The following is a 13,629-nucleotide window of genomic DNA, read 5'->3' as shown; positions in this document are numbered from 1 at the left end:
TCTTCGTTGCGCCGCTGTGACGCAGTTAGACTTCAAGTGCACCTTTCCAAGGATGTAGGCCCTGAATTTTGAACACAGCTAATGTGTTAATATGATATATGGACCAAACACAGCAGATTAGAGAAGCGCAAACAAAGATATGAAGTACCCAAAGGTTTTTTCCTTCTATGTAGTTCCAGACTTTCATATGAAGAAATCCAAATACAATCATCAGTCTACATGTTTCTGTTTGGTGTCACAGCAGTCAAATGAGCAACTCAGTCTAAAAAAACCACAGTATGTACAACTCATACAATATGTGATGAAACTATAGATACCTGTAGATAGCCTGAATAAATAATCAAAGCACATCATGAAGCCAATATGTCTCTCTTCTTTAGTATCATCTTCTTAACTTTTATTTAATTAATACATAGTTGGAATATCATCAAGCGTACAGAAAGCCCTGCATCCCTTCCATGTTCTAATTGTTAAATTAAACTAAATATGATCCCTTAAAGGACCACCAAACCAAAAGACAAAAATGGAAACTGTTGTGATTAATTCAATAAACTACAGTGAAGTTGGCTTCGCAATCGCTCTACTGTGTGTTTTGGTCTTGTTGCTACAAAAACATTCTTACTGATATTAGCCCTCAGAGACGCTGCTCCCTCTCTGGCTTCCTGCATTAACCAGGCTTGTTGGCAGAAGTATAGGTAGGATTCAGGATCCAGAAACATTTTACTCTGCCAGAGGAGGTCTAATTGTTCCCCGCTGGACCGCTGCAACATGTCATGTGGTCGGCTGCAGATGAATATCAGAGTGTGCTGTGCTCACAAAGTATTTTCTTCATTTTACCTATTTGACTAATTATAAACACATTACCTGAGATTGGAGGTAAGCTGCGAAGTTTAAGTTAGTGTAAATGAGCATTAGTGATCTGAGTGAGGTTTCAGGTCTATTTCCTCATAGCTTAAGGAAGATGTAACAGTATGGTAACAGAAGCTGCATGTTAGGTAGCCACTGTAAATCAAAAGAGGTTTAATGAAGACCCAAAACCCTTTAGTTTTTATCAGACTTTGTTAAACATGGACGCAGTGTCAGTGACATCACTCACAAGTATCTGAAGTGGGACAATGCTGACTCAATCTGACTTTAGAGTCAATGTTACATGAGGCAACAATATGTCTGCCTTTCAGTTAACACAGTCAGCCACACCTCTAACTATGCAAAACTATTAATCTTAATATCGTCAAACGAATGAGTTCTAAAATGATTCACCCCTGCACAGTGTGTTGAATACAGACATGGGCTGTTCATGTTTGTTTCTGCTGTCTAAATGGGGATTTTAATATGGGGCCTTACAGGGAGTGCTTGGCTTTTGGAGTCAGCCTCAAGTGGTCACACTAGGAACTGCAGTTTTTTAGAATTTCCACATTGGCTTCATATTTTAACATCAAGGGTTGCTGCTTACTTGTTAGGCGATTCAGATGAAATTGAAGTAATGCTTAGTACATGATATCTATAACAAGCAGTATGTTATTATAATATAAATCAGCTTAATAAACTTAAAGCTGCTGTTGGTAGGCACAGAGTAAACATCTGTTCAGAGAGAGGGACTTTGAATGTCAACACTATCCCTCCCAACCAGATTTCCTCGGCTTGTGCAGTCATAATAGTGCCGGACTCATAACCAATCGGAGGACGTAGTAGGGGCTGCCCCTTAACCAATCAGGACAGAGGATTGGAGATTAGCTATGATTGGTCCGTCATAACGGGAACGAAGGGAATAATAATATTGCTTGATACAAAGGCATTGGAAAACGCAGATACTTAACAATAGTCTCAAATGACTTCACTTACTGGTGAGTACAGATGGGCATTATGACCTTTTCTCCAAACCCAGCAAAAAAAAGTAATGTTTTTTACACCATTCCTACCAACAGCAGCTTGAATAGTAGTTGTGAGCTGATATAATTTATGCATTCATCAACAGCTATAACTATTTCTGTGTGCACCAGTAAGTGAAGGCTTGTATGTGAACATTTAATGAATGACAGAACAGTAAAACACACTTAGATACTGCAAACAAATACTGCATTATTCATTTTAAAAATTGCATACACCTACATTATAGTGATAAAATGTCTTTTTGTTGACGGGCTCTTCTAAAAAGAGGATTATAAAAGCTTAAAATGTTTATATATGTTATCATTTGTTCATTATTTTAGTTTGATTGTAATGTCCACAGATTGTTCCATAACTCAACAATACGTAACTAACTGTATCACTAATGACTCATTTTCACTTTTATTTCGACACAAAACGATGAAAGTAAATGCATGCAGGCCCACCCACAGTTAACATGATAAGTTCTGAGACACTGCTTCAAAAGAATCTTATCATTATTCTCAGTGATTTGTTCAATGAGCTGGGTGAGATCATGCTAAGAGCTACAAAAGTCAGATAAATCAGTCTCAAAAGCCTTGTGCGCCTCCAATCTCTTCAGTATCCCTCAGAAATATGTCCAACCAGCAGCAAAAAATCTCTAGACATGAGCTGTCTGTTAAATTCTCATATCTCTTCAGTGGTAGTAAGATAAGAAGCATCCATCATCCAGTGCAGCTTGCAGGTTCCTAGCTGTTATAAAAGTCACCCCACCCTGGAGCAGAAGGAGTGAAACCAGGGAAGGGCAGAGAGGTGTGAGAGGAGATGTGTCCTAACCTGCACTGTTGGATCATAGTCCACAGCCCTCAGCTTCCTCCTCCCATAACGCTTGTTATTCTATCCATGACTGTGACATCAGATCTCCCAATGCCTCACTTTCGCAATACTTCGCCAGCCTCCAAGTCATGACATAGTTCCCCGTGGACGATGAGTAGTAAGGTGTCAGGGAAAAGTCTGGAAGTCTTAAAGGACGTGAGCACCGTGAGATAGTTTTGGTGTGATGGTACAGTCAGCAGTGAGCGTGGGACTACTGTAGAACATATATTATTTATCTTCAGGGTTCAGAGAAGACTTGAGGACCAGAGAGGAGCAGTGTCAGGCTTTTACAGGTAAGACCGCTGTAATAAATCTTCTCTGGCATTTTTCTTTCTGTGTGAGGTCCTCAGTGAGTCTCCTTGAGTTATTATGATCGTGTGGAAATATCCACAGTGGCATTTTAATGTAGTCTTTATTTCCTTTGGCTTTCATTTTAATCTCAGGCTGCCAAAGATGGAATATTTTCCTGTGGTTATTCTGAATAGGTGGATCAGGTTTTCATTCTGTCTTTGATCTCGGAAATGAATTCAGAATCTTCAGCTGATTCTTTACAGTTTTCTCACATCTGTTCCACATCAGCTCAGTGTTCATGCAGCAGGGATGACTGGATTTATTGGCACTTTATAGCTTTGCCTCTTTTGGTTGAAGAATATCTGTTAAACAATATAATTGGGATAAATGTTGTGGTATGATGCACAATAGAAACACTGTCTACCATTCAGAATCCATCCACATCAATGACATTACTTTTAGACTTTTAAACAGAAACTTCACTTCACTACTAATGAGGTCTGCTTACTGATTTCCCATTTCATGATTGCCAGGATGCAATCAAATTGCTGTTTGGTTCTTCTATCAGGTGTAGCTCTTTTAAACATACAGTCATCAGTTTCTATTGCTGAGCCGCCAACGAGATTAGAGCATTATCTTGTGAAAGCTTCAGCAGTTTTACTTCTTGATGTTAATGTGGAAAGTAAACTACTTAAAAGAAAGTGAACACACCATGATGTCAACCATTTGTGAGCAGACTGACTTTTTGAAGCCTGAAGTTTGACAGCATGACTCAAACTCTCTTGTACCCCGGAGCCAGAGGTGACCATTTTTGGATTAGAAGATTACTCTGTGAGTACCGGAATTCTTATGCAAAAGCTGCGTAATCACAGCTGTAAAGTCTATGCCTAAGGCTTACTCATAAGCTGACTCATCTGACAGGTAACCATAACCACAGCGTTTCCCACGGACAGATATTTGATTGGTAGTAGTACCTGAATTAAGTTGTTTGGATGCTAAGGGCCCATGTAAAGAAACAAACCTGCTGTTTACTCGCTCACGTCAGGTTGCAGAGCAAGCAGCAGCAGCAGCACCAAATGACCGGTTAACTCAGACCAATCAGTGTCCTCACGTCTACAGCCTGTCGTCTTTCCCTATGCAGGGAAAATTCAACTACAATGCTGACTACTATGCACAGACCATAACAACAACAAAAAAGATTTGTCATTACAAAAAAAGTGTAGAGACATTGAACAAGCTTAAGCTCATGCTAGGTAGGGTAAGCATGGATGAAGATACACACAAATAAGTGTTAGCATGTCAAAAAATGTTATGTTTCAAAACTTTCAGAAAAATTCTCCAATAACACAAAAAAATATACTTCTGAGAGATTAAGTTCAGTGACTGGATTAACTTGGGTGGCACCTAGAGGAATGCTAGCATACTGCTACTCATAGTGCCCATGCCTCTAATCATGCATAACTATTATCATTGATGTGATTTGAATCATTAGGTCAAACATCCCACTCAGTTGCAGCTATGCAGAGTTTTTTTGCACCAGGTTGTAATCATGTTTAATTTGCTATTGGGTGTTTGAATATGGGGTTTATATGAGTTTGTCTTGCTTTTGGAGCCATCCTTAAGTGGTAATTAGGGGAACTGCAGCTTTCGGCATGTCTCTATTAGCTTCATTGTTAGAACCCAAAGGTTGCCACTCTGTACTGGCAATTCCCTAGACTTAAATATGTCTTTCTTTAATGATGTATTTAAATATTTTTTTCTCAACTTTCTTGTTTCAGGTCCCAGGCTACATCCCCGGGTCCGATCCTCTCTGCCAGTCAGGGGCAGAGCCAGCAGGCTCCCCTAAGCGACAGTGAGAACTCTGGGAAGCAGAGTAGGTACCTCAGGACTGACGGGCGGTTCCTGGCACGTACTGGCTGGAGCAGCAAAACCTCTAGCCTGTGCAGCGGTGCATCCCTCACAGGTGACACCGACTTCCAAGGCCGTCTCACCAAGTCAAAGAGCATCAGCTGCCTGGACAACAGGCTCTCCATCTATAAGCCCCCAGCTCAAACCAAGTCCTGTCAGGATAGTCAGAAGGAACGGCAAGGAGATCTCTCCCCAGGAGATGGACTGAATGGTCGGCCCCTGAGTTGGAGCACTCTCTCACTGGGACCTTCCTCCAACCAAAGCCACAAACGCACCCTCTCTCTCACCCGCTCGGTAGCAGGTGTTCCCCCCACCACAATCCGCAAGAAGATCTCAGAATGGGAGTGCAGGAGGGTGGCTCTGCCTAGGATGAGCTTGTGTTTGGATAAAAGAGGAGGAGAGCGTGTTGGGGGCAGCGAGGGCTGCCCCAGCCTGCTCTCTTCCCCCTGTAGCGAGAAAACGTTTGACTTTAAGGGGGTTCGCAGGATGAGCACGGCTTTCTCTGAGTGTTCCTACACTGAGACAGAAGAGGAGGAAGGAGTTTCGGACAAAGGTCGCTTCCAGAAAAGAATAGGCAAGACAGACTCCTCTGGGACATTTGTTCGGTCCCTGTCTACTCGGAAGGAGACTTCAGCAGTCCTCAACAGGATACAAAAGATAGAGCAAGCCTTGAAGGAGAACCCCAGCCCTTCACCTCCTCGTTATCTGAGCAACTGCTATGCTCCAGACAGATCGAGACAAAAGTCTTTTGTGATAGGTGATGATTTGGATAGCACTTGTGCCAGTAAGCGCAGCAGCATTTGCTCGATTGCCACTGAACCAGATACTCTATCGGTGCCTGATAAGCTTTCTAAACTTCGGCAAAGGTTTAGCATGAGCTCAGCCAGGTCTGAGAGCCCAGAACCCCCAAGCCAGCAGACCACTGTTGGCACACCAGTCAACCCTTTACCGAAACCCAAACGCACTTTTGAGTACGACGCCAAACGGGACCAGAAAGCCAATGGACTACCTCCAAACAGAGCCTCTGAGTCTCCCCCACCTCTGCCCTCCACCCCTGCACCCAGCACGACACTAACAAAGAGTGAGGGGAGCGCACCAGTGAGGATCCAGGAGAGGTGAGTCACAATGTACCTCTTCGAGCTTGGGATTTTTGGTTGCACCATTCCTTTACACCAACTCCATATTGGCTCTGGCCTTATTAAGCAGATCAGGTATTTTCTGGTGATCTTTATTTAATACAGCTCTGTTTCTAAATTAATTTCATGGTAGATGAACCCAGGAAACCAGAACTTCATTGCACAACAATGATTCGAAAGAGTATCACCCAGTTAGGTAGATGGATTTTGAATTTCTGAGTTCATTGTTAATGGCTTGGTGAAAGGTATCAGCACATATGGCTGTAAAAGTTGAAAATATCAGGTGAGAAATATATTGCTGCATCCTTTTGAGTGCTAAATGCCTCTGAAATGTATGATGTAAGTTTGTGAGAAGTTTTTTCATATCAGATGGTCTGTTCTTTTTTTATTGTTTGCTTTAGTGATGTACTGGTTTAATAAGTTACTGATTCATGTGTCTGGTTGTTTCGCTGGAAAGGTAAATAACTGTGATTCCTAACTTGTTTTTTGTCTGCACTTGCAGTGAAAATTATAATGAAGTTCATACAAAAAAATCTGATTTGGTCAAAGGACTGTTTGAAAATTAGGATTAGGGAATATTTGGATATTTAGATTCACACCATGACAATATAAAAAGCAACAAAAGAAAAGAGTGAAATCAAACACTCGATCATGGTGCGTCCCTGTTGGATAAATATCATAGACAGTATTAATAATGGACGTAGTATCCGTGACATCTGTTTCTGAAGCGCTGTTTTGAGGCCAATCGTCGACGGCAGCCATATTGCTGCTGATGGGCGATTGTGACGTAAAAAGGCGGACTTTGAGCCTCCTCGCCAACAGCTACAGTGTTCCTGCCTGTCAACCAAGTCAGCTGTGCCTCTCATTGGAAGACTCGTAATCTCAATATCTTTGAAATTACTGCGTTATAAAAAAATTCACACCCCTACTGTGTGTGCAGATTGAGAAATGATCTATCCAGACTACACTCGTCTTTTGTACCAGGCTGTAAACATGTTTATTTCTGCTGTAAAGATCGTCTTTTTTGAATGGGTGTGTATGTGGTTTCCGGTACTTCCGGAGCCAACCTCAAGCGGATCCTCGGTGAACTGCAGTTTTTAGCACTTACGCACTGGACTCATATTTTTAGACCAGAGGTTGCCGCTTGGTAAATATGAGCTGAGTCTTGTTTTCATTTTCAACGTATATCTCCCAGCCTCTCAGCCCCTCGGTTTGTTTCTGTGAGGGTGGGGCCTCCCCAGTTTGTCCGTATGTGTAACAGTAATGAAATCCTAAAAACGTTCATCCCTTGAACTCTGTGTTTAACATTCCTGTGGCCCGAGGCAATTTCAGACCGAGTTTAAAGCCACAAGCTGTCGATGGTGCGACATGATCATACTGTAGATTTTCTGCACCAGCGTAGAAAAGTTCCTCTGCAGCGCTTTCACATGTGACGTGCAGAGAATACTGAGAAATAGTAAGGTATCTGCATGTTTACTTGTGACTTTGCTTGTGACTGGAGCACATGCTGATCCTGGTGTCTGGTGCTCCTGATCTACGATTTTCTGCAATAAGTTGATGCTTTGACTCGTGTTTTTAGCCACCTGTTTGTCTGTTATAGTTGGCACATAGAGAAGAAGTAAAACCAGCCATCTGGAGTATTCTTTTTAACACCATCTGGACTTTGTCTGTTCACTCTTATCTGTTTACTTCTTTTAAGGTAGACTCTAACTCTTCTTGACTCTTTTTCCTTGTAGTTTTATGTTTGCCAAGAAGCAGTGCCTTTCCCCATCTTGTTCTGTGTTTTACTTTCTTTGTTTCTTTCCAGAGAGTCGTGTGAGTCGGAGGATGCTACCAGCCTGCCATCTTCATATCCGTCCTCCCCGACAGAAAATGGCACTCTAACCACAGACACACGGAGTCGACCCAATTCAAAAAGCACTTTAGAAGAGAATGCCTATGAGGACATAGTAGGTAAGCACAGCGATTCATTTTGACAGAAAGACATTAATAACACTGTTCTCTGTGTGGTGTTGCTCTCCATTGGGTACAGTGTGGAGCTGAAGAGTTGATTAACCAATTACATGAACAGCTGGCTAATTATCAGCACTCTTTTTTAAAGTAAATGTCCCACTTTTTAGTAAAACATTAATTTTATTTGTTCAGTAATAAATATTTGGCAGTTTTCTAATTTTTTAAAGAGAGTTTACTAAACCTATTTGTGTTTTAATCATACAAAACTAGACATAGGGATACAATGACCTGGACTTCTGGAAAACATGGCTGATCATTTTTGGCTTTTTTATGATATTTTATGGATTTATCAAGAAAATAATTAACCGATTGATCATTAATAACAACTAAACAGTTCATTCAACTCATTGAAGAAGCTTGAACAGTGTCAGATGCTTTGCAGTATAAGTGATTGAGTGGTCTTTATGGATTAAACACCTTCGTCAGAGATTATTATGTTATAAATAATGTCTTTAGGTAGATGTTATGACTTTCTGACCTTAAAAATGACTGAATCACAGTCTAAAAAATGATACCTCCACTGTATTAGATGTTCTAAATTAAAAAAATAGTTTAATTGTTATATAATATGATAATAATAATAACTTTTATTTATTTAGAAGCTTTAAAAACAAATGTTTACCAAGTGCTTTGACAAATGAAGCATGTCAGAATTCAGGAGGATGACAGTATAAACCTTGAACAGATGGGGAGAAGTTTAGAAATCTAACATTGCAAAGAACAAAATACAAAGTAAAGTGTTAACAAGAATGAAGATGGAACAGTAGACCAATAGATCATTGTTATAGAGGTTATAGAATAGTAATAATAATATTAAAAAGCATTAAAGGAGCATAAAAAGGTCTTAAGAAGAAGACAACGTCACACTTGTGTTCACATCCTTCCATTAGAAGTGATTACACACATTTTATGGTTATTGGGAGTGCAACAGAGGCTTAGGAAGACAGTGAGACGGTTTTAGTGGAAGTGATAGCATGCCGTGCAAAATGGTCTGTAAGAGTGAAAAGCCTCAGAGTGTGAGAATGTATTAAAAAATCCGCCTGAGTATAAGACAATTAGAAAACGTGGCCATATGGTAGAACCCCAGGACTAATTTTGCTTCAAGAAACTGCACTCATTCACGTTACAAACCCTTTTAGCGACACATTGTGTATCTCACTGTAAACTGTTGAGGTTGAACATGTTGAAGAGCCAAATTCCTTTCCACTAACAAATGACCCCAGGCCCTCTGCCCGGTCCAGTTGCCGGTTCCCCCAGTGCATAGTTAACGCAGTGGAAATGTGTGTCAGCATGAGTAAAGTCTCATGATGAAGCTTGAATTTCAGGTGCAGTGAAAACTTTCTGAATTATTTCTCATGATACTGTTTCCGAAAGACCAAAAAAGGGCTGCGAGTATAACATTACTTCATGATATTTCTACAAGTAGCCATTTTGTTCTCAAATCAGTGATCAGTGTTTTTTCATAAGCTGTGGATGTGCAAAAGCCTCAGTGAGAGCGTCAGGGCATGCCTGATTTTCATGTGAATCCTGACAAAGCTCCCATTGTTCATCCTGCACTGTGAGTGTTCAGTTTGCAGTTTGGAGCTGCACTTTTGCCAACCTTTGTTTGTTCCTGACAAAATAATGTCTCTGACTATGTTTGGGAGTGCTCCAGCTATTTCAAACAAATCTACCTAATGGAGGGGAGCAGTGTTTTACAGGTCAGATGATCCATGTGAGGGCAGCCAAAGCAGTGAGCAAGCCATGTTTTGGTTCCTCTGAACCCCTATTTTAACAAGCAGTTCATGCAGAGAACCAGGAGTCTGCGCATGTTTCCTAAACTTCATGAGAACATCTTGGCTTCCTGAGACGACTCTTTCTTTTTTGTTTTTTTTAGGACAGCTGAAGAGAGACAGGCACTATTAGCGAAGAGAATGAAGTAGACACTCACAAAAAAGTTGCAAAAGAGTCAAACATGTGGCCAAAGTTGACATCTTTCCTTGCTCCTCTATTAAATGAGCTAAACCGGCTCTCCTTGGTTGATCATTCTCTCAGATTGTTAGTGTTTTTGGCCCCTTTGCGTCATGCCAGATGTTTACCTTAAGAGTGCAAGCCATTTGTCACCTGTGATACCGTGTTAATACAATAGCATGACGGATTGTTATATAAAGCGACTGTTTTGAGTGCCAGTGAGTGATCTGTTTACTGGCGGATGAATCACACCCTGTGACACCATGATTCAGCTGTCTGCACCTTAGAGGCCTGGTCTTGTTCAAACTCAATCACTGACCTAGTTTGCTTAACTGTTGACTCCTGAAAGGAACTCTTGTGAATAAACATGGAAGACTGTTTGATTACACTTAATGATTAATTAACATTTCAATACTTTTAATCTGAGACAGTTACATGCATGATTGTTTGATTCATGGGTGCAACATCTGCCAAAAAATACTCCTCCATGATCCTTCCAAACCATAAACTGTATAAAATATGGACGTAGGATCCGTGACGTCAACCATCTGTTTCCGAGGAGCTGTTTGAGGCCAATCGTCGGCGGCAACCATCTTGCTGCTGTCCAGTGATTGTGACGTAAAGAGGTGGAGTTTGAGCCTCCTCGCCAACAGCTGCAGTGTTCAAGCAGTGAGCTGTGCCTCTCATTGGAAGACTCGTAATCTCAATATCTTAGAACAAAATTCACCCCCCTCACAGTGTGTGCCGATCCAGAAATGAGCCATCCAGACTACACTCGTCTTTTGTACCAGGCTGTAAACATGTTTATTTCTGCTGTAAAGATCGGCCATTTCCCATTCATGTGTATGTGACTTCCGGTACTTCCGAAGCCTCAAGTGGATCCTCGATGAACTGCAGTTTTTAGCACTTCCGCATTGGACTCATATTTTTAGACCGGAGGTTGCCGCTTGTTCCAAACGCAAACTGTTCCTGTATTGATACCAGTATCAGGATTGGCCTCCAATACTGCCAAAAATGTGACATGCAGCATCTGCAAATACGCCAGTCAACTCACTGTTATCCCCAAATTTTTATCCTCCAAAAGTTGTTTCAGGTAAGTTAAAATGTGATAATAACAAAAATAAAACTTTGTAGGATGCTTGACTTTAAGAAAAGCTAGTAAAATATCAGAAATCACTGTTATCCACCAATATGTAGTTTGCAATCACATTAAGGTGTACACAATATCCTCTTATCCTCAAGTGTAGGCATCAGGAGAGAAAAAGTGTGTCTCTAAATCAGACCGTCTGTGTGTTCTCCGGTACCGCCAAATGATCTTGCAAAACTTAAAGCTATTTTTCATCCCAAGTACATTTCCTTTTACGACTGACTGGGCGAGCAGGACCACTTTAATGTAGCTCATCCACTCTGCAGGGTAAGCTGAATCTGCTATTGTAGGTCTAGTTTGCTCTGTGCCTCGCCCTGCCCACAGAGTCCATTGTGTTCACAGAAATGTACAATCCCAGTGTACAGCCGAGGTGTGTCCACTCCCTGCATAATACTGTGTGTCTGGGGGCGTGTTAGCAACAGATCTGGATGTTTGTAATCAGAGGAGTAGATTAGTACCCTCCAGTCCATGAGCGACTTTACAGACATATCATTTTCCCAGCAGGCTCTCATTACAGTATTGCCTCAGTTTAATGGAGTTGCAGCACAACGTGGGGTCAGAGTAAGCCCTCTTATTCGGCTCCTCAGCTTTAATGATGCACAGAAAATCCACTTCAGTAGACTAATTTACTGTGAGACACAACCCAGTGCTGTAAAGATCCCAGACAGTGTTCACGATGTGTGCATGGGTGTGTGTATTTACCTCCAAGTGGTTCAAAATTAACCTAAAAATAGATAAGTGAATAAAGCTGTACAAACACTGGTTACATTTTGATGTTTTTAAAACACTTACTCATTGTCTAAGAGGCTGAGTTCATCACTTTTTTTTCCCAGTTATAAACTCAGAAAGAAGAAACACAGCTACCAAGTGGACCTCTGGTTCTCTCCCATTTCTTCCGACAGATAACACTGCTTTTCTTTCCTTTCAGAGTTCCCCTCATGCATTTTAGACGCCATCTGGCTCTGTTTTTATTCTTCGCTGTGGTTTCTTCACTTTCTCACAACCTTTTTCAGACCCTGCCAGAAAGCTATTCTCAGAGCACATGTCTGAATAGACATGGACTGTGGTGTTACACAAGTTTTCTCTTTATTGAAGTTGGCCTTCTGCCAGGTGACATCAGTGAGAGCTGTGCACGGCTCTGAAATGTTCCTTTTCTTTCCTTTTTTTGCTATCATGCATTGACTAAAGTCGTCTATTGTGGAGAAGCACTTACTGAGGCAGACAGTTTTGAGGTGGACTGTATCCTGAGTGTAAAATGTGGCTTTACATGAAAATTGTCATGATAGCGATTCTGATATCTATACTCAAGTATTGACATGAAAAAACATAGATCATCACACTGATGGCTGCCTACACCTCATTTACAGATCCCAAAAATGTTGAAAGCTCCTGTGAGGAACTTTGTTAGTGCCAAGCGGCAACCTCTGGTCTCAAACTATGAAGCCCATCCAGAAGTGTTATAAACTGCAATTAATCAAGCATCCGCTTGAGGCTGGCTGCAGAAACACCGGATGCCCATTCAAAAAAGACGATCTTTGCAGCATTAATAAACATGTTTATAGCCTGGTTCAAAAAACGGCTTGGGTCTACGTAGCTAATTTCTCTATCGGCACACATTGTACGGGGTTGAATTTTTTTCTAATATGACAGTTCAGAAGATATTAAGATTACCAGTTTTTGCCCAAATAAGGACATGACTGACTTGACTCCCGGACGGGAACACATAGCTGTTGGCTAGGAGGCTCAAACTCCGCCTCTTTACGTCACACTCTGCCTGGTTGAGTTCAGCATTTCCAATATGGCTGCCGCCGTCGATTGGCTTCAAAACAGCTCACAGGAACAAATGGATGACATCACAGATACTACTTCCATATTTTATACAGTCTAAGGTCAGTGCTCATTTTGGCGCCCCCTGTGGACAAAGCTGTGCCTCCCATCTCTTTGCTGACTATGTCCTGTACAATCTGTTCAAAGTGTTATCTGACAACAAAATCTCATCCTGCTTTCCTTAAACAATTTTTTTTCTCACTTTGAATATTTTCTGTGGAAGAATAAGAAAAAGCCCCTTAGCTTGCTGTCCATTGTCTGGTCTGACATCTAATCTCTTACAGCAGTTACAGGCATTCAAAGTTACAGTCAAGGAATTGCCAGTCTTATTGTGCATGGTCTTGTTAGTTTTTTTATAGAAGCATCACTGTTAATGTCGGTCTGTTCCATTTCCAGTCAAAACTTCTCACAGAAGCTTTAAGCACATGGCCAGGGGTTGAAATGCTTTTATATTCCATATCCTGGATTTAAAAAAATATTTATATTCTTTAGTAGTTGTTAAATAATAAAGAAACATACATTTCTAAGGTTTTTATGAATTACCTGTTGAGATATCATCATCATTGGATCATTGGAAGAAGTTATTTGTCAGAAAGATGGGTCTCCTCCTCGGCT

General features: G+C 41.1%; 1 protein-coding gene across 2 annotated transcripts in view; it reads left to right on the top strand.

Moving 5' to 3' along the window:
- The window catches only part of dennd2b (DENN domain containing 2B), a 62,544-nt gene that overhangs the window by 21,811 nt on the left and 27,104 nt on the right, over positions 1 to 13,629 (top strand). For both annotated transcript variants that reach the window (XM_034680247.1, XM_034680246.1), the window contains exons 3-4: positions 4,812 to 6,056; positions 7,885 to 8,030. In XM_034680247.1, the coding sequence (XP_034536138.1) occupies positions 4,812 to 6,056; positions 7,885 to 8,030 (1,391 nt within the window). The remainder of the gene's footprint in view (positions 1 to 4,811; positions 6,057 to 7,884; positions 8,031 to 13,629) is intronic.

The sequence above is a fragment of the Notolabrus celidotus genome, chromosome 3 (genome assembly GCF_009762535.1).
Source record: "Notolabrus celidotus isolate fNotCel1 chromosome 3, fNotCel1.pri, whole genome shotgun sequence".
Lineage (NCBI taxonomy): Eukaryota > Metazoa > Chordata > Actinopteri > Labriformes > Labridae > Notolabrus > Notolabrus celidotus.
The sequence above is the reverse complement of the archived record's forward strand: the minus strand, read 5'-3'. Positions and strand labels throughout refer to the sequence as shown.